At 44.3% G+C, this 20,009-nt stretch overlaps 1 protein-coding gene across 1 annotated transcript in view; it reads right to left on the reverse strand.

Annotated features, from left to right (window-relative positions):
* Window positions 1-20,009, reverse strand: part of SMG6 (SMG6 nonsense mediated mRNA decay factor) — a 223,484-nt gene that overhangs the window by 92,173 nt on the left and 111,302 nt on the right. Inside the window, exon 13 of the mRNA XM_044283895.1 lies at window positions 7,193-7,394. Coding sequence (XP_044139830.1) covers window positions 7,193-7,394 — 202 coding nt within the window. The remainder of the gene's footprint in view (window positions 1-7,192; window positions 7,395-20,009) is intronic.

Below are 20,009 nucleotides of genomic sequence, written 5' to 3' on the forward strand. Positions count from 1 at the left end.
CTTAGGACTGCGTTTGTTTGCAAGGTAAGATTACCACAGGTGCTGATTCCAGCAGGTTGAAAGGAGGAGAGCAGGGAGGTGGGTGCAGAGTGGTCTCTGTTGGAACTTGTCGGAATAAGAACGCTGAAGAAGCTGGATCTGATGGATGCATGGGACGAGCCCCAGCCGGCGGTTGTGACGGAGGCTGAAAGTGCTGCGCTCTCGGGCCTACTACACATTCCACTTAACACTCCTCCGCTGTCATCTGCTGCTTTCTCCTCAAGCATTTTGCAGGCCTCATGTGGCTTCAAGCTGCCTCACACCTGCACAGACAGGCCCTTATTTCCTAAGGGAAGAGTGGGTATGATAAAGGAATCAGACATCAAAATGTACCGATTCACTTCATATCTGATCTAGAAACCAAATACCAATATTGGCTGACGTTCAAATAACCCGTCGGGCAGACCAGCCCTCCACACATTTAGTCTTCATATTAATTGAACTAATTCTTGTGGCCAGCCATATTGGTGAGGGAAATGCAAAGCACGTATAGTACAGAAAGCAGCCTATTGTATCATCACTAAATATCGGACATAAAACAATGTCAAAGGGGGATCTTTGAAATTATTTTTTTAAATAAAATATTTATTAAAGTGGAAATTTGATGGAAACCAATCACAATGTATATGATGACTGCCACCACATTTATCTGTGTTGGAGTTTACAAACCTACGTGACCATAATACATACAACTCCAAGCTAATATACATGAAGTCGTCCATGCCATTTTGCTTCCATCTTCTCTTTTCAGGCGCACTGGCTAGACTGCCTTGAGTGACATTTTGTGATTTGTTTGGTTCGAAACCATGTTAAGAGACTGACATTTCTATTTTGACCGGATCTCCATTGTGTTTGGGGGCTTGATCAGGTTTGCTTCATTTTACTTCACCCAATCAGGGTACATATCTGCAAGAAACTCTGGCTGAAGGCACCCAGCAGGGGGGCTGGTGAGAAGTGCAGTTATGAACTATTGCACCAACCTCTCAATATTTGTACCATTTAAAGAAGAATTTCCACCTTTGCCATTTAAAGTGTAATGTAGGGCTGCAGCAAACGATTATTTTAGTAATAAAGTATTCTACCGATTATTTTTACGATTAATAGAGTACTCTAATAAGAAAAAAAAAATTAAGACTGTTTTCCTTTATAAAAACTCAGAACCCCTGCCATCAGTCCCCAACACCCTTCGTTCCCCCCTGTATGATCAGCCCAAGTGCATCAGTTCCCCCAGTACCATCAGATCCATTCCCCCAGTGCCATCAGCTCTCCCCCACCGCCTCCAGCTCTGCCCCACCCCACCCCAGAGCCATCAGCTCCACTCCCCCACCCCAGAGCCATCAGCTCCACCCCCACACCCCAGAGCCATCAGCTCCACCCCCACACCCCAGAGCCATCAGCTCCACCCCCACACCCCAGAGCCATCAGCTCCACCCCCACACCCCAGAGCCATCAGCTCCACCCCCACACCCCAGAGCCATCAGCTCCACCCCCACACCCCAGAGCCATCAGCTCCACCCCCACACCCCAGAGCCATCAGCTCCACCCCCACACCCCAGAGCCATCAGCTCCACCCCCACACCCCAGAGCCATCAGCGCTCCCCCTTGTGCCCTCCTTCTGACACCCAAAGTGCATAGCGACATTGGTTGCTATGATGTGCCCGGCCATAGTCGTGCCCCCACCCCCTCCCCCTCGGTGTCACCAACTTACAATTTTAACAGGGACGCCGCCGACACTCCATCGTTCCACGCTGCTCTGGGCCTGATGTGTCACAGCACATCAGGTCACGGCGTACATACGTCAGGAGGTCAGTGCAGCGCTGGACCATGGACGTGCTGTGGAGTGTCCGGAGGCCATCTGCTGAAAAGGTTAGTATTCCAAGCGCATTGCGGGCCAGCGGGAGACCACGAGGATTTTTTTGTGTCAAATTACTTGATTTAATCGAGTACTTGTTGCAGCCCTAGTGTAACCGTTTTGATTTATTTTTATGTAATTTAGGGACAAGGATGTTAAACATTTTTGTAATATACTTCAATAGGGAAAGATCTTTCTTTGTTCTAGAAAACAGGGTGTAAATAATCATCTTAGCAAAACTCTAACAGGGCTGCTAAGGAGAATCGGTCTTCAGTGACTGAGTTACTGAGCGCTGAAGAGCCCTGTTTATAATATTAAGAGGTTTCTGCCTCTTGTCATTATCCAAGTCCCTGACTAATGCCTAGATCACACTTCAGTGTTATGGTCAGTGATTTCCATGAGCGATTGTGGACCAGAACCAGGGGAGGGTCAAAAACACAGAACAGGTGCAGATCTTTCCCTTATACCTTATGTCTGTGGAGGCTCCAATCCTGGTTATCGCTCACAATCATCTACGGAAATCACTGACATGTAAAATAGGCCTAAGAGCATGTTGCCTAATTATCACTGCCCGTCACCCTGCCTATCTGACTTGTTCCACACAGGCGTCTACAGTGCTCAGTAAAATGCTGCAGACTGACTCTTCTTAGGGTACTTTCACACTAGCGTTTTTCTTTTCCGGTTTTGAGTTCCGTCACAGGGGCTCAATACCGGAAAAAAACTGATCAGTTTTATTCTAATACATTCTGAATGGAGAGCAATCTGTTCAGGATGCATCAATTCAGTCCCTCTTACGTTTTTTGGACGGAGAAAATACCGCAGCATGCTGCAGTTTTCTCTCCGGCCAAAAATCCTGAACACTTGCCGGAATGCCGAATCTGGCATAATTTTCCATTGAAATGTATTAATGCCAGATCTGGTACTAAGGTTCCCGGAAAACCAAATACGGTTTCCCGCTCTGCGCAGACCTTTAAAAATGAGAAAAATAAATAAATACCGTATCAGTTTTTCCGGATGAGAACCGGAAAGACAGATCCGGTATGCAATGCATTTATCAGACGGATCAGCATCCGGATCCGTCAGGCAGTTCCGGCGACTGAACTGCTTGTCGGAATGTTCTGCCGCAAGTGTGAAAGTACCCTTAGCAACACTATTAGAGCTTTACTAAGACGACTTCTAAACTGAAACAACAATGACACGATGTAAAGTCCATAACTGTGACACGGTGGTCTGACTACTCAGTTTTTTTGGGGCGATACATAATCAACCCACTATCATCAAAGACATAAGCAGGCACTGGGAGCTAAAGGGGCATGACACCCAAACAAGTGCTGTGCTCCATGGTCGTGGAAACTGTCTCCACACATAAAATGCCCTGGCAGTGAAAACATCTTTGTAGAGGTATCTCAGTTCAACGACCCAACCTGGAGGAAGTTTAGATGAAAAATACTATCATGAATACTGCAGTATGGTTTCTAGGGGGGAAAAAAGACTATTCCAAGGAATTACAACACTGGAAAAGAAAGGATAAAAATACTACAAAAGCTGTACACTACAAGCGAGCATAGAACAATACTAGCATAGTAGGCAAATAAAGCACACTTTGCCCTCAAGCATCCCCCCCCCCCCCCAGATTCTTTCCTCCTTTTACTTTTAGGAAGTAGTGTCTCACCCCATAAGCTGAGGTATTAATCACACAACGTCTGGTTTTAATCCACACACTCCCGAGTCCTGAACGGATGGTTATCTGGGGAAAGAGTATTCCCCTTAATCTCACTCCACAGCCAAGAAAAGTTGAAAATGAAAAAAACAGATTGGAGCAGCAGTTGAGCAGTTTGCTCGGTCAGACGCTGCCTCGGGGAGATCCTTCTGCGGCTTTGCTCTTTTTCTTTTTTTTTTTTTTAAACAAAATATTGATTTTAACAAACGAGTTTTTAGTGCAGCTAGAATATATTGCAGCGCTTCTCCGGAAGAAGAAAAAACAAGCATTGCTTAAAGGGGTTGTCCGAGTTATGAAAAAAAATAATATAGCGCAGAAAATCTGATATATAACTGAGCTAAGCAAGTTTTATGCAAAAAAAGATATATTTTTCCTCATTTCCCTGGTTCTTTTCTGGCCTTTGTTTACCTGCAATAACAACAATCTCTGCCCCTCCCCCTGCTCTAAGGGAGTGAATACAAGAGCTGCCCTGAGTGACATATCTGCCTGCTGGGAGACTCTGCAGCATGTTGTATGTGTAGGACTACAAGTCCCAGCTGTATAATGACACTGCTAAGGGAGTGGATACAAGAGCTGCCCTGAGTGCTGGGAGACTCTGCAGCATGTTGTATGTGTAGGACTACATGTCCCAGCTGTATAATGACACTGCTAATACACACAGGATCTCCCCCTACCTTCTTGTGCAATGCTCTCTCCAGTATATCAGCTCCAGTGCCCAGCATTGTCTCCTCACTGCCTGCAGAGCTGTGCAGCTGAAGGGGTTAAGAATCCCAGCAGAGAGTAGACGGCAGTGAAGGGGGGCGTGGCCAGCACAGTGACGTTTACAGGCTTGTAAACGACCTTTATCAGAGCAGAGAGAGAAGCTGACATCACAGGTCATGTGACCCTCAGTGAACTCTGAGAAACCAGCCACTGGAGATAAAGGGAGTGAATTGTAAAGCTGTTACATTTGCTTAGGTAGGAACATAGAAAGAACAAATAAATAACTCGGACAACCCCTTTAAGCCTAGGGATGCTTCCCCATTAACCCCTGTAACAGAAAACAGAGATATGAAACCAGGCCTATTGAGGTCTCCAGATGTAGTCCCTAACTCTGAAGATGACAAAAAACTGTCTTAGGTTGGAAATCGGCATCTGACATATCAAAGGGGTTTCTCAGACATCTCAAGATTGAGGAGAAAGAAGAGCAGGTCATAAAAGAATTTTTACTCACCTGGAAAATGCCCACCCCTCCGGCACTCCCATCTATCTCTAAAGCTGTCCTGCAATGATAACAACCACCCACATGTGCCAATCAAGGAATAGTGACTGGCTGCAGCGGTAATGGGCAGTAGCCGAAATGTTATCACTGCAGGACACCATAAAAAAGCGTCAGGAGCATCGCAGCAATAGAGCCGAAGAAGCAGGGCATTTTTACAATGAGTAATATGTATTCTCTTATTTTAGGACATCCCCTGCTATGTCAGCAAATTTTAAAATTCTGGACAACCTTTTGAAGATTGTCCTGAAAACATTAGAGAAACAATTGACATTTATATAAATATAGTGAACAGCAAGATGCAATGTGATTTTCTTACTTTTCCTAAAATAACAGAAAACAGGTAAGATTCTACTATACCAACACATATTGAATAAGGGAGCCCCAGCAAAAAGTAGTAACTTGCCTTTCAGCCTCATAATTACTGAGTCCCCTCCCAAACTTATATTGAGTATTAATTCCTGATAGTCTGCCAAGTTTCAAAGCAATAAATAAATATTACTCTGAATTACTGAACTTCTTACCCGTCTAGCGTTACTTTAATGGGGATTCAAACCTAAACTCCTTTCGCTGTGCAGATGAAAATCTTCCAAGTGATACTCTCACAATATTGCCAGAAATCTCTACATACAGAAACAAGGGGTTGTCTAATGGGGTGTTTATTTTAGGGTAGATTGGTGTGTAAGATAAAATTAAATTTAAAAAAAAAAATTACTCACCGATCCCAGGCTGCTGCCATTTGTATGCTTACTGGGTCCCTATTAGTTTCTACTTCCTGGTGTGGGCTCGACACACAGGAAATGACAGGGGAAGCCTGCGCAATCACTGGTCACGACACTGACCCCCACCGGGTATTGCGTCGAGCCAAGACCAGGACGCAGGGACCCAGCAAGCCTCCCGGCAGTAGCAGTGGAGAAGGAGAGAAATCCTTTTTTTTTTTACACCATTCTTCCACTAAGGCCCCATGTACACGGCCGTTTCCCGTATTGCAGCCCGCAAACAGCGGAACCGCAATATACGGACTCCGGCTGTGTGCACACCGCATCACGTACGTGGACACATTCACATGAATAGGTCCGCAATCCGGAAGGTGCGGTGCGGAATCCCACGGAAGCACTACGGAGTGCTTCCGTGGGGTTTTTCTCGTGCCTCTACACTGCAAAAAAAAGTATAAATTGTTAGATTTTGCAGTGCGGACGGATCGCGGACCCATTCAAGTTGAATGAGATTGGATCAGTCTGCGGCAGCCGCTGCTTGTTTATCGGCTGATGGGCATCTTCCATCATCAGGTTGAAAGATGCCAGATAATCTTACCTGGAAGCACTCCACTTCTGTACTACTGGCCTCTGAAGGTGCATGTCACAAATGGAAGGAAGAGGCCTCTATGATACCCCTACTAGAACCGTGTGCAAAAAGGAGCCCTAATATGAAGACATGCATGAGGTCTTAGGTTGACTGCTCCCCTGAATACCATAAAATTGTATTATATTGTATTATTTGTGCTGCAAATGAAGCAGGTTGCCATAAAATCCATCAGGATTGAGTATCTTCACATGTGTGAATGTAATAAGAATTGGCATGTGTTGCCGTGTATGAGTTTTTTGCTTCTGTAAAGACATGATGGTTCTCTCTCCTGCATGCCAGCCAAGCCGGGCCAGTAATTACTAATCACGCCAGTAAGGCAACCGTCTCAGTCAGCCCCGACACATAAGGGAATAACCTGATTTTTTAAGGAAAAAAAAAAAAAAACGAGTTCACACACAGTTTCTACTTCTCTCTAGTCAGCTATTTATCACTTTCCTCTTGGAGAAAAAAATAAAAAAAGAGCCCTGGCAGATATCCTGGATGAGAGTTCTGTGGTGGATGAAGAGGGTGAGCGGAGGGGAGGGGGGTATGCATGATGCAAACCATTTGGAGCTAAGTGAGAGCACTGCCAATACAAGCTGCTTTATTCAAACAAGTGAGGAAGTGATGGGACGTTCAGCGTGCCAAAGCGCGGACACAGCTTTAGACACTATAGCAGCACTTAAGCCCCAAAGACATACAACACTACATACATGCACTATAAACAGCGCACACGTGCAAGCAAACTCATATACAGTGCCCAAAGGAAACCACTGACCTTTTTACTTATGACATAGTGCTGGAAGCCAGCAGTGAAAAGGTCAATATTTTCCCTTAGCACTCTCAATCAACGACTTAATGGCATTCGTTACTCAGAGTAAACTTCCTAAGATTTATTGGAATGACGCAAAAGATGCTAAAACGCGCTTAAGGCACAGTGTAAGAGAGGAGAGACAACAGCCAACATTTCAGCACTGACCTTGTCCGAGGTTTGTTCAACGTAGCATGGTTCTTGAGGGGCAGCCAGAAGAGGAACAAATCCAGAGAGGAGTCTATCTTCTTCTAGGATCAGGAGTGAGAGGTCATCGTCGGGGTCCTTATAAAGTGGCACTTCTGACTGACTCACGCAGGTCAGGGTATTACAGAAGTCTGCCAATATGCTCCATACGTCGAGGGCAGGCCTATCAAAGACAAAAGAACAGACAAAACATTCCATTTTCAATCTGAAACCTAAGAATCTGAAAAGTTTTATATATGTATACACACACACAGACATAATCGCATAAAATATCCTCGTTGGGTCAGGTCCATGGCCTGAGGCTTAAGAACAGTCCCAGTAAGAGGACTGAAACGTCGCTATGTGGGTGAATAAAGGACACTACGTTTTTTTCACTAACAAACATGCTCACCTAAAATATCCTATACTAATATAGGAATCCAAGCCTAAAACATCACCAAATCGCACGGTGGCTCAGTGGTTAGAACTGGTCCCTTGCAGGCCTGGATTCCTAGGTTCAAATCCAACTAAGGACAACATCTGCATGGAGCTTGTATGTTCTCCCTGTGTTTGCGTGGGTTTACTCCGAGTACTCGGGTTTCCTCCCACGCTCCAAAGTCATCCTGATAGGGAACTTAGATTGTGAGCACCACTGGGGACAGCAAGTGATGATAATGTCTGTAAAGCGCGGCGGAATATGTCAGCGCTATATAAATAAGAGATCTAATAAAGAAATCTGTGATGTGTGTGCAAAGCCTTAGGGCTTCTTCAGCCAGAGGATTTCTGTTTGGATGCTGTCTAGTGTAGAACAGACAGGACCCGGACTGAACATTGACCAAGTAAGTCAACGTGTTTATACCCTTGATCAATTTTCCACACAGACGTTATATGCACCATCCGGCTCAGATTGTCCCTCAAGACTCATTCACTTAAGTGAATGGATCTGCAAGAAAAACCGACCACACGCAGATGTCATTCATGTGCGGAGTATTAAACTTGGACAAGCCCTTAACGTTCCAAAATTACTGTATATACTCCTTTAGCGCAGCACAATAACCCAGAATATGTTAGGCCTTATGAAAGGAGTCCAGAATTACCATTAAGGTCAGCTGCACAGATTTCTGTGCATTTCCGCAGCATATCCGCACCTCCACCATAACCTACTCCTGCTATTGTAGCTCATGAAGTAACCATTACTGTTTGAAAATCTAAAACAAATGATCACAAATGGGGTCATTTATCAAACTGGTGTAAAGTAGAACTGGCTCAGTTGCCCATAGTAACAAATCAGATTCCACCTTCTATTTTCCAAAGGAGCTGTGGAAAATGAAAGGAGGAATCTGATTGGCTGCTATGGGCAACTAAGCCAGTTCTACTTTACACCAGTTTGATAAATGACCCCAAGTCTGATCTCTGCTGGCTGCCCTTTGTTGTCAGGACGCACATAGAATGCTGTCTGTTTCCGGGGGAAACCAACAAAATTATAAAAATTACACGGACAACCACGGTTCCTTCCCACACAGACTCTCACAAGATCTCCTTCTCTACTCTCTTCTTATCACCTCTTCTCACAACCAGCTCCAAGATTTCTCCTGTGCATCCCCTAGACTCTGGAACTTTCTACCCCAACATATTAGACTCATCTACTTTGGAAAGCTTCAAGAGAAACCTGAAAATCCACCTCTTCAGACGACAACCTACAGTAACCTGCTACCTATGTACCACCATATGAGAAGCTTCCGCCTGTGTCCTTCCCCCATCCCTGCAGATAGTAAGCTCTCACCCTGAAATTAATGGTGCCTTAGTAAATAATAGTAGTGACCACATCTAATGTCAGAAGCCGTCATCTCACGTTAACGTTTAAGGCTACTTTCACACTTGCGATTTGTGCGGCTCAGTCATGGACGGATCCGTTCAGATAATACAGCCGTCTGCACCCGTCCACAACGGATCCGTTTGTATTATCTTTAACATATCCAAGACGGATCAGTCTTAAACACCATTAAATATCAATGGAGGGCGGATCCGTTTTCTATTGTCCCAGATTGTGTCATAGAAAATGGATCTGTCCCCATTGACTTACATTGTGTGTCAGGACAGATCCGTTTGGCTCAGTTTCATCAGACAGACACCAAAACGCTGCAAGCAGCACTTTGGTGTCCGTCTCCAAAGCGGAATAGAGACTGAACTGATGCATTCTGAGTGGATTATTTTCCATTCAGACTGCATTAGAATGCAAACTGATCCGTTTTGGACCGCTTGTGCGAGCCCTGAAGGGATCTCACAAACTGAAAGCCAAAACGCCAGTGTGAAAGTAGCCTTAGATATGCTTTATGATAAACATTGACAAGTGAAGGTCCATAAGCAAAATAAGGAGGGAATTCATCATGCCCTGTACTGCAGAATTCTGGCTTAAAAAAGTTGCCAAAATAGGACCTTTGCAACTCTTTGAGGTTACAAAAAATGTTGTGACTTTTTTTTTTTCTTTTCATTTTTACACTATTCACTCTGGTTTTTGATGGTGGGTGGAAAGCAAAAGTTATTAGCCATGTTCGATTTGTCACTGCCACTTTTCCAGAAGTTTTTAAAAAAAAAATTGCTAACTCACTCCAGTAGCGAGGTGGCATAAAAAAAACTGGTAAAGTCCAGAGAGATTTAAAGATGTTTCAAAGTTATCAAAAAAATTCAGATTCAAGCAAAACAGACTTCAAATATTACTCTCATGATCAATTCCCCTAATAAGTTTACAATGTTAACATTGAAAGTTTTTTTTTTTTTTACTTAATTCTATGAAAGTTCTTCCTGTCAAGCCCCTAACAAAAATCCACGCGTTTGGAGTGGTCCATATGACTAAAAGTCAACAGTGCTTTATCCATCCCGCTCAGGCAAAGACGTGTTTCTTCTTTTACACACTACGAGTAAATTCCATAAACCAAAGCCAACATGTGCTAACCTCAGCCTCGAAACGCAAGAGTAAATCTTTCCAGTGAAAAATGCTATGGTCAAGGCATTTTTTTTTATTTTTATTCAAAGCAACATAAAAAGAAAGAAAAAACAAAAAGAAAAAACAACAAGACGAGAAACACATTTCGTGTACACAAGTCAATAATAAACACAGAAAATCTGATTAAAAACTTGTGATCGTTTCTGTTGAAGAAAAATGGAAGAGATCAGCAGTTCTAAACTGCGGGAACACATCAGCCAGGGTAAGTAGACAAAAGATGGAAACTTTCATTGTAACGAAAGATCTGAGAAATAAATGAGGAGGTTCCAGGTGCCAAATTTCTAAAGCTGCCTCATTTGGCTAAGGTTCCACACCAGGAAACGCCCGCTGACAAAAAACATCTTGCCACTGAGCACGTGATGGCAGCCAGAGAACACTGTGTACCACAGACATGTCATTCCTATCCCTACAGTAGAATGAAAAGTTCCCCCTTCACATCTTTTCCTGTCAGAAGGGTTCATCTTCGAGCCTTTCTAAAATCTGTCAAAAATGTGTAGATGAAAAAAAATATAAAAAAGACATGGGATGAAATAAACAGTGGGAAGGCTGGTCAGTGAGGTAATGGGAACAGCGTGGACTCTGCAAAGCCAAATAGTGTTTTAATAGTTAAAAGGACTGAACTTGACATAACCCCTAGCAAAGATCCTGTTCTGCCCCTCAGGTCTGACAGATATCAGAATGGAGCAGGCACCGGATGTATGAGAAGTAGGGGGCACAGGCCTCCAGGGAGATAAAGTTGCACGTTCCGTGCCTTTAGCCCTCGGCATGCCCCTGCTGCCCGCTTTGGGCCGAGCACTTCCGGTTCACACACATCCAGTGCCAGAGAGCAGCGCCAAGTCACACAGAATAGGCTCGCAAAGTAAACAAACTGAACACAACAACTGTGACAAGAAGAGAGGCCGAGAAACAGACAATTGAGAACAGGAGAGGCCGAGAGCGAGGGAAAGAAGGAGAAGAAGTAATGAGGAGAGACATGCTGAATGGGAGCAGGGTCCAACAACGATCAGGTTACACCCGCCTCACGGCTAACAGCCCGCAGCACCTATCCAAAGAAAATGTATATTTACCTTGGTAACCGAGCTACACTCTCTCCCCTCAGCTCAGAGCCCATAGTCTTCAGTGAGGAAAAGCTAACAGGTGAGAGCCTGACCTCTCCAGGCCCTCAGCTCAGACTTGTGTATAATAAGTCAGGCATATGGGGCTATAAAACCGCTAATGTTCACAATTATCTACGACAAACGCAAATAACGACTCATGGGTGGACCATTAGACTTAATATACTACACCTCCATGTAACAGGGGAAACATTTCTACTCAAACCAATGGCTGTTCATTAAAGTATGCTGGAACACTGAATCCAGCCAGGACAGGGTCACAAGAGTTTCCATGTTAAGTAGGTTCTCCAAATCAGTGTACTTTTTGCAGTAATCTGATTGATATGGCGATGAGAGAGAACTGTAGTTGAGTACTGCCAAACCTCCCTCATTTTGCTCTGAGTTTAGTGCCAATTTGGCTTTGGGTTTAGAACTTTAAAGAGGTGTTCCAGGCTCCTGATATTGAAGACCTTTATTCAGTATAGGTCATCAGACACCCCGCACCTCCATTGATCCTCTGTTCGGTGCAGCCTCCATCTCAGGAGTAGTACTTTGAATAAAAACAGAAAGCACAGCTCCGTTCAAAGTGTAGTGGCTGTACATGGTTACTGCAGCTCCCATTCACATCAATGGAAGGCCAGCTGCAGTAACCCAGTACAGGCCACTAAACTTTGAACGGAGCAGTTCCATCTAAAAGCGAGTTCCTAAGCAGAAGGTGGCATGGAACAGCTGAATGGTGGGGATGCCGTGTGTCGCACCCTCCCCGATGCACAGGTCAACAATATCAGGAGCTGGGAAAACCCTTTTAGGACAAACTGGTTGCCAACGACAAGCTGCATGATCAACAAGGATGAAGATGGCAGGGAGTGCCACACTAATCATGAGGATTACTGCAAATTGCCCTGCTGCCCCTTTAACTAGACACTAAAAGGCTAGGGCTACACAGTGACCAAGGATAGCCGTGTAGCAGTGCAGCCACAGAAATGTAATGGGGTCACAGCAAGACTTACAAGCTGCCGTGACCCAGAACTGCCAAAAATCTGCTTGATAAGTCTTTCCTTTATATTTATGATTCCTTTCGAATCCAGGAAAATCTGCCTCAAAACCACCTCCATAAACGGTGTGAACCTACCTTTCCATTATGAAGCGCTCATTAGTACAGGAGGACTTGGAAGCGGTGAATGCAAAGCTCCCCAGGGCTGTGTACTCACCGCTTCCTGGTCCTCAGCCAGTTGCCGTGCTGTGACTGTGCACAGCGTGCGGTTTACCTCTTGCTGTGTGCATCGGGTCATGGCACAGCACATGGCAGAAGAAGAAGAGCAGCGCTAGATGGGAGGAGCAGCGGCCGGAGCAGGAGTTGATTTATTTATTTTTCTTCTGATCCGAGCATGAGGGTTATTCACATGGAGGTCTGATTGGGGGACTTATGGAGGCCTAATTGGGCGTCATTCACATGGAGGTCTGATCTGAGGTCTGATTGGGGGACTTATGGAGGCCTAATTGGGGTTCATTCACACAGAGGTCTGTTTGGGGGACTTATTAACATTGGAGGGGTGTTGTAAGGTCCGATATATATATATTTTTTTAACTACAGCCAAAAGTGTCTTATCTGGCAGATCGCAGACCCACTGAAGTCATGCAGAGTTCATACAGCCAGTGCCTGCGTTTTGCGTGTTTTCTGCGTTTAAAAAAAATCGCAAACTGTGTGTTTGAGACTTCTTAAAAAAATACTTGCAAATGGTGTTTTTTTACGCCGCCTTCGCTACTTCTCAAAAAGTATGTGTGAAAAGGGGTGGAAATGGGCGTGACCTGCCAGCACGTCAAATTCATCTTCATTTTCTGCTGCAAATGAAGCCAGAAATGTACAGCAGCTCAGAGCTGCCATCGATTTCTGTTTAGGCGCATAGACTGACGGAGGATGCGCCTGATTTATGATGAGGCCTGCGTCTTGCCATAAATGAGGCTCACCCTCCGGCAGCACAGGGGATATCAAGACAGACGCAGAAAGCGCCGGTCTTGAGAAGATTCCTCCTTAGTGTCCGTTATGATAAAAGTAAAAATTCAAGGTTTTAAAAGAGTGCCAACAAGGATTTAGTAAGTGCATAAAGTAGTCAAACACTGTGCCAATTTCTACGATTTGTCATGGATTCTCTGGCACAACAAAAGTCCCAGAAACCAGCACATATCTAATCACGCTCATGGTTATTTATTATTCTTGGATTTTTTTGAGGATGAGAAGAAAGACAATTTACTTCTGTAAACTCAGAAATGGATTATGTGCAAAAGGAAAAAACGGTAGTAGTAGGGCTAGTAAAATCCCAGCACAGAGATGGTGGAGTCAATGGGACACAGTGGATGTTCACTTCAATTTACTGTTATTTAGGCAGAAATAAGCCAGCTTCAACTGGCATCACAAGACTTTGATCTGAGGCTGGGGTTGCAACTGTATAAGCATTACTGCATGGATATGTGCATACGGCTGGCTCCTTATGTACATACTCATTATGCGCTCTTAGCGAAGGCTCCTACATCACAGCTGTGGTTGGAGAAGCTCCGATCCCAGCTGTTAACCCTTTCACCATGTTGCACCTTTGATCATACCGAAATGATACTACAAACGCTGTACCATCTCGGCCATTGGTGCCATATCACTAGGATATGCCCTCAATGTCTCATAGGTACAGGTCCCACTTCTGGGACCTGCATCTATGCTTAGAACGGAGCCAACAAAGTCCTGGAGGGTGCACCGCGCATGCGTGGCCACCCTCCACTCATTCCTGTGGGAGCGCAGAAAATAGCGGAGCAGTCAGCCACATAGAAGTGAACGGAGAACCTCCCATTCATTTCAAATGGGACTTCCAAAAATAGCCGAGCTGCATGCTCACATAGAAATGAATGGAGGGCAGCTGCACATGTGTGGTGCGCTCTCCGGGACTTTGCCGAACCCTTTCTATGTATTAGGTGCAGATCCCAGAGGTGGGACCTGTACCTATCAGACAGTGGGGGCATATCCTAGCGATATGCTCCCAATGTCTGAGATGGTATAACCCGTACAATACATTCTCTTAATAGGTCATCAGTATCCGATTGGTGGGGATCCCACACCCAGGACCACCCTGCCAATCAGCTGTTTGAGAAGTCATGTGAGCATTGCGGCCTTCTCTGTGCTCACAAAGCACAGCGCCGTACATTGTATAGTGGCTGTGCTTGGTATCGCAGCTCAGCCCCATTCACTTCAATGAGGCTGAGCTGCGACTAGGCCACTTGACGGACGAACATACTTTCACATGGCCTAGGGAAAGCTGTGAGAAGGCTGAGGTACTACTGCGAGCACTAATGTGTTCTCAAACAGCTGATCGGCAGTGGTCCTGGGTGTTGGACCCCCACCGATCAGATACTGATTACTTATCCAGAAGATAGGTCATCAGTATTAAAGTCTTGGAAAACCCCTTTAAAAGAGGACCTTTCACAACATCTGACAAGTCTATTTTAGTAAATAATATTCCACATGAAATAATCATGCATCATAGATTCTTATGACTCCATGCTGTACTTTCCCTCTATTATTCCTACTAGAATTTTAGGACTAGAGGTACAGCTGGGCGTTACCAGTGTGCGGTGTTGGTTTCCTGAACTCTGACACTGTCCATAGTCTGAAACTGGCAGTTCTGATTGTAGGGACACATCCCCAACACCCGGCAGCAAAGTTTATTCATACAAATATAGTAGGAATAATAGAGGAATGTTATTGCACAGGAAATGCAAGTAGTTACTAAAAAAAGATATATCGGGAAGGTTGACAGGTAAATATGTAAAATAGGTGTTATACCAGAAGGAAAAAGACTGGGGTAGAACTCTAGTACACGTGCCATACACCAGATTTACTAAAGATTTGAGACACTTGTTGTGCCTCACTAGACACTTGGATAAAGTGTTTGGAAAGGGGATGTGATTTTGTGCAGTCATAAGATCCACCAGATTCCTTAATGTCTGGCACACGTCAGCTAAGTAAAAGTGTCTACCTTCTAGCAGGATGTGACAAACGTGCCACACGGTGCGCACAACCATGATAAATTTGGTGCATCATCTGACTGTATAATCTATGTTTATGGAGTCTAAACTTTTGCAAATCTGCCCACTGTCTTTTTGGTGCCACCTAGGCTAGAACCTAATATGATAAAACAGTGACAAAAAACCTCATGTTTTAACAGGTGCAGCTCCACTACTACCCATTATGAGCCTTCATCCCCAGGGTGTGGCTCTACACAACTATCACTAAATACTGGAAAAACAAAAAATAGTAACGGAGTCCTCTGCTAAACATGAAAATTTGTATAAAGTGCAATATTGTGCAATTATGGAATTGATTGGACTCCTCTTTTTAAAGTGTTTAAATGCCCAGACCTACCGAATATATTATATAAAGGGGTTCTGCGGGAATTATTGAAACGGCCACCAGCAACCTGTCCTATAATGTGAGCAGTACCGGTTGCCTCCACTTGCAGAGCCTCACTACACACTATACTGTGGCACATAAGTATACTACATATTAATGAGTTTTCCCATCAGGCTGCTCCACCATGATGGCATTTGATATGCAGGATGAAATCATTACCATCTATTGTAGAGCAGTGTAGTGTGTAGTTGTTCCTGTTAGGCTGCTCAGCCAGGATGGCATTTGGTAAGTAGGATCCTACAATTACCATCTATTGTAGAGTAGTGTATTGTGTTGTCATTAATGTCAGGTGGCTCAGCCATGACATATAGTAGGCAGGATCCAATCATTAACATCTATTGTAGAGCAATATAGCGTGTAATTGTTCCTGTTAGGCTGCTCAGCCATAATGACATTTGGCAAGTAGGATCACATCATTACCACCATCGAGTGTAGAGCAGTGTGGTGTGTAGTCGTTCCTGTTAGGCTGCTCTGCAATTATGACATACACTCACCTAAAGAATTATTAGGAACACCTGTTCTATTTCTCATTAATGCGATTATCTAGTCAACCAATCACATGGCAGTTGCTTCAATGCATGTAGGGTTGTGATCCTGGTCAAGACAATCTCCTGAACTCCAAACTGAATGTCAGAATGGGAAAGAAAGGTGGGCTACAACAGCAGAAGACCCCACCGGGTACCACTCATCTCCACTACAAATAGGAAAAAGAGGCTACAATTTGCACGAGCTCACCAAAATTGGACTGTTGAAGACTGAAAAATGTTGCCTGGTCTGATGAGTCTCGATTTCTGTTGAGACATTCAAATGGTAGAGTCCGAATTTGGCGTAAACAGAATGAGAACATGTATCCATCATGCCTTGTTACCACTGTGCAGGCTGGTGGTGGTGTAATGGTGTGGGGGATGTTTTCTGGGCACACTTTAGGCCCCTTAGTGCCAATTGGCCATCGATTAAATGCCACAGGCTACCTGAGCATTGTTTCTGACCATGTCCATCCCTTCATGACCACCATGTACCCATCCTCTGATGGCTACTTCCAGAAGGATAATGCACCATGTCACAAAGCTCGAATCATTTCAAATTGGTTTCTTGAACATGACAATGAGTTCACTGTACTAAAATGGCCCCCCACAGTCACCAGATCTCAACCCAATAGAGCATTTTTGGGATGTGGTGGAACGGGAGCTTCGTCCCCTGGATGTGCATCCCTCAAATCTCCATCAACTGCAAGATGCTATCCTATCAATATGGGCCAACATTTCTAAAGAATGCTATCAGCACCTTGTTGAATCAATGCCACGTAGAATTAAGGCAGTTCTGAAGGCAAAAGGGGGTCCAACACCGCATTAGTATGGTGGTCCTAATAATTCTTTAGGTGAGTGTATAGTAGGCAGGATCACATCATTACTATCTATTGTACGGCAGTGTAGTGAGGCCCCGATGTCTTCACCTCAGGCAGCTCTGCAAGTGGAGGCAACAGTCCTGCCCACATTCTAGGAAAGGTGGTCGGCAGCTATTTTAAATAATTCCCGATTCTCCCCTTTAAGCACGTGTGAGGGTAATATTAAGCCTTCGCAGTAAGTTCTCTCTACAACCAATGGGTCCCACTCCTGACATTAAGCTTGTAGAGGACAAATTACGTAACAGCCTGGATATCCTGCCAGTAGACGGAGATATCCAAGTGGCATATAGAACAAGTGGATTGGTCAGGGCATGGCACATATACAGATCTGCTGATGGAAGTTAGGATGTAAGCCCCTGCTCTGTGGTCTCACATATAACAATTGGCTCCCTCCTCCCATTGACATATGGACGGAGTCCTAAGATCTGTTTATTTCAGCAGGATGGCAAAAATAACAGTTCATTTACTTTTTATTGCCTAAAATTCCAGGGTTTAATATAACTGTCAGTTTGAGTGGAGGCCAGCTGCTGTTTGATAGGTTGCAGAGTGTTTCAGTGGTCCCCTCTCAGAGTTTGCTGGTATTAATTAAAGCGCGTTATGGGGAGCAGACCCCCTTTTTTATTATAACATTTACCTCAGAGATCGACAGTCAGGGCGGAAACATGGATGGATTACACGGACATAACCGAGCTACGTTGTCTGCTCTCAGCGTACGCAGAAGACATGTAACAATGTAAAGCAACCCATATAAAGACTCCAGCAAGAAGAGGTGAATATACCTACCTGTAATATGCAAGTAATAGGTGTTCATGCAAGTTATAAACTGCCAGGGCAAAGAAAATGGTGTAAATGGTCTTGAAACGTGGCCCATAACAGTAACTACATTCCCACAGGAATCCTAGATGTAATCATGATATGGGGTCCACATGGCATGACGCTGACAATGCTTGTCCCATGCAGAATGCACAGTTAGTCTGGCGTGGAAATGACAGGAATTTTTAAAGTCAGTTTTGCAGCAGTCTGCGTTGTCGTAACTTGTGCCATATTTACGTCACAAAATGAGGGACATTTACCAAGCAGGTTGTGCCACAACTATTGTGTAAAATGTGCCAAAAATAATGGTGCTTTGATTTGTGACAAATATATCGAACTGTTTTCTTCAGAATTTTACCCTCATTTTTCATCCTCTTATCGGCAGAAATGGCTCATGGTTGCAGACAATTAAAGGAGTTCTGCAGTTTGTATAAACTAATGATCATCTGATCGGCGAGGGTCCGACACCCGGGACCCCTGCCGATCAGCTGTTTGAGAAGGCAGCAGCGCCGCGGCCTTCTCACTGTTTACCGCAGGCCCAGTGACGTCACGACTAGTATCAACTAGCCTGGGCGCTGCTGCCTTCTTAAACAGGTGATCGGCGGGGGTCCCGGGTGTTGGACCCCCGCCGATCAGGTGCTGATGATCTATCCTCTGGATAGATCATCAGTTTAAACAAACTGCAGAACCCCTTTAAGCCAACTTATGTGGTTGTGTTTTGTGTACAAAGTCACATTTACAGTATGAAAAGAAAAACCAACTCGTCGTGGGAACAAGTGACAGGTAACTATTAACCCCTTAGTGACTAGCCTGTTTTGGGCTTTACTGACCAAGCGTTTTTCTACCTTTATTCATCTTCGCGTTCGAAGAGCTATAACTTTTTTATTTTTCCGTCTATATAGTTTTATGAGGGCTTATTTTTTGTAGGACACGTTGTAGTTTTTAATGGCGCCATTTTGGGGTACACAACTTTCTGATTAACGTTTATTAACTCTTTCTGGGAGGGAGATGGGGAAAAAACACAATACCGCCATTGCGTTTTTACGTTCTAAATTTTACGGCGTTCATTTTTCGGTATAAATAACATCATCTTTAATCTCTGGGTCAGTACGATTACAGTGATACCAAATACATCTAATTTTTTTTTTTACATTTTACTACCTTTTAAAAAAAAAAAAAAAAAAAGAATAAACATTTTTGGGTGAGGGCTTGATTTTTGTGGGACGACTTGTATTATTCATTGGTATCATTGTGGAGTAAATGGCGATTTTTGATCGCTTGTCATTACGTTTTTTCGGTGGCAACTAAGATTAAATTAACAATTCTTATACGGCAATACCAAAAATATCGGGAAGATAATTTTTTTTTTGCAATTTTTTTTCACTGAAAAGCGTATTTTCTATGAAAAAAAGCAATTTTTGAAATGGGATTTTTTTTTTATTGAATAAGAGTTTTTTTACACTTTTTTTTTTACTTCTTGATTGCTTTCAAAATGCAGTGCACTATCCCTATAGTGCATTGCATTTTTATGGCAATGCTATTCTAACATTGACCAGCAGGCTGCGCCAGAGAGGCACAGCCTGCTGGAAATTACTGAAGGCTGGTCTGGGGCCTACATCAGACCCCAGGCAGCCTTCACACACATCGGCACCCAGCGATTGCATTTGCGGGGTGCCGATGGGAGACAGAGGGAGTCCGCTCTCTCTGTCAGCACTTTACATGCAGCGGGAGCCATTGCCCGCCACATGTAAAGTGTTAAACAGCCCATATTGGCAATCCTGCCGGTCTGGGCTGTTAGAGCAGGTGAGGGCCTGGTCCCAGCTGCACGGGGGACCCGTGCAGAACTTAGTTGGGCCGCCGTAAAAAAAAGTAGCAGCCCAGCCTAAGGCCCCTTCGTGAACACCATAAAAAACACGTATGGGTGGTCTCTAAGGGGTTAAAAACAGGACGCATATATTATCTAATAAAAGTCGCAAATAGGTTTCAAAAGTCGCAACTGTTGTCTGACAGAGTTGGCTGAAATGGAG

Source organism: Bufo gargarizans, chromosome 3 (genome assembly GCF_014858855.1).
Source record: "Bufo gargarizans isolate SCDJY-AF-19 chromosome 3, ASM1485885v1, whole genome shotgun sequence".
Taxonomy (NCBI): Eukaryota; Metazoa; Chordata; class Amphibia; order Anura; family Bufonidae; genus Bufo; species Bufo gargarizans.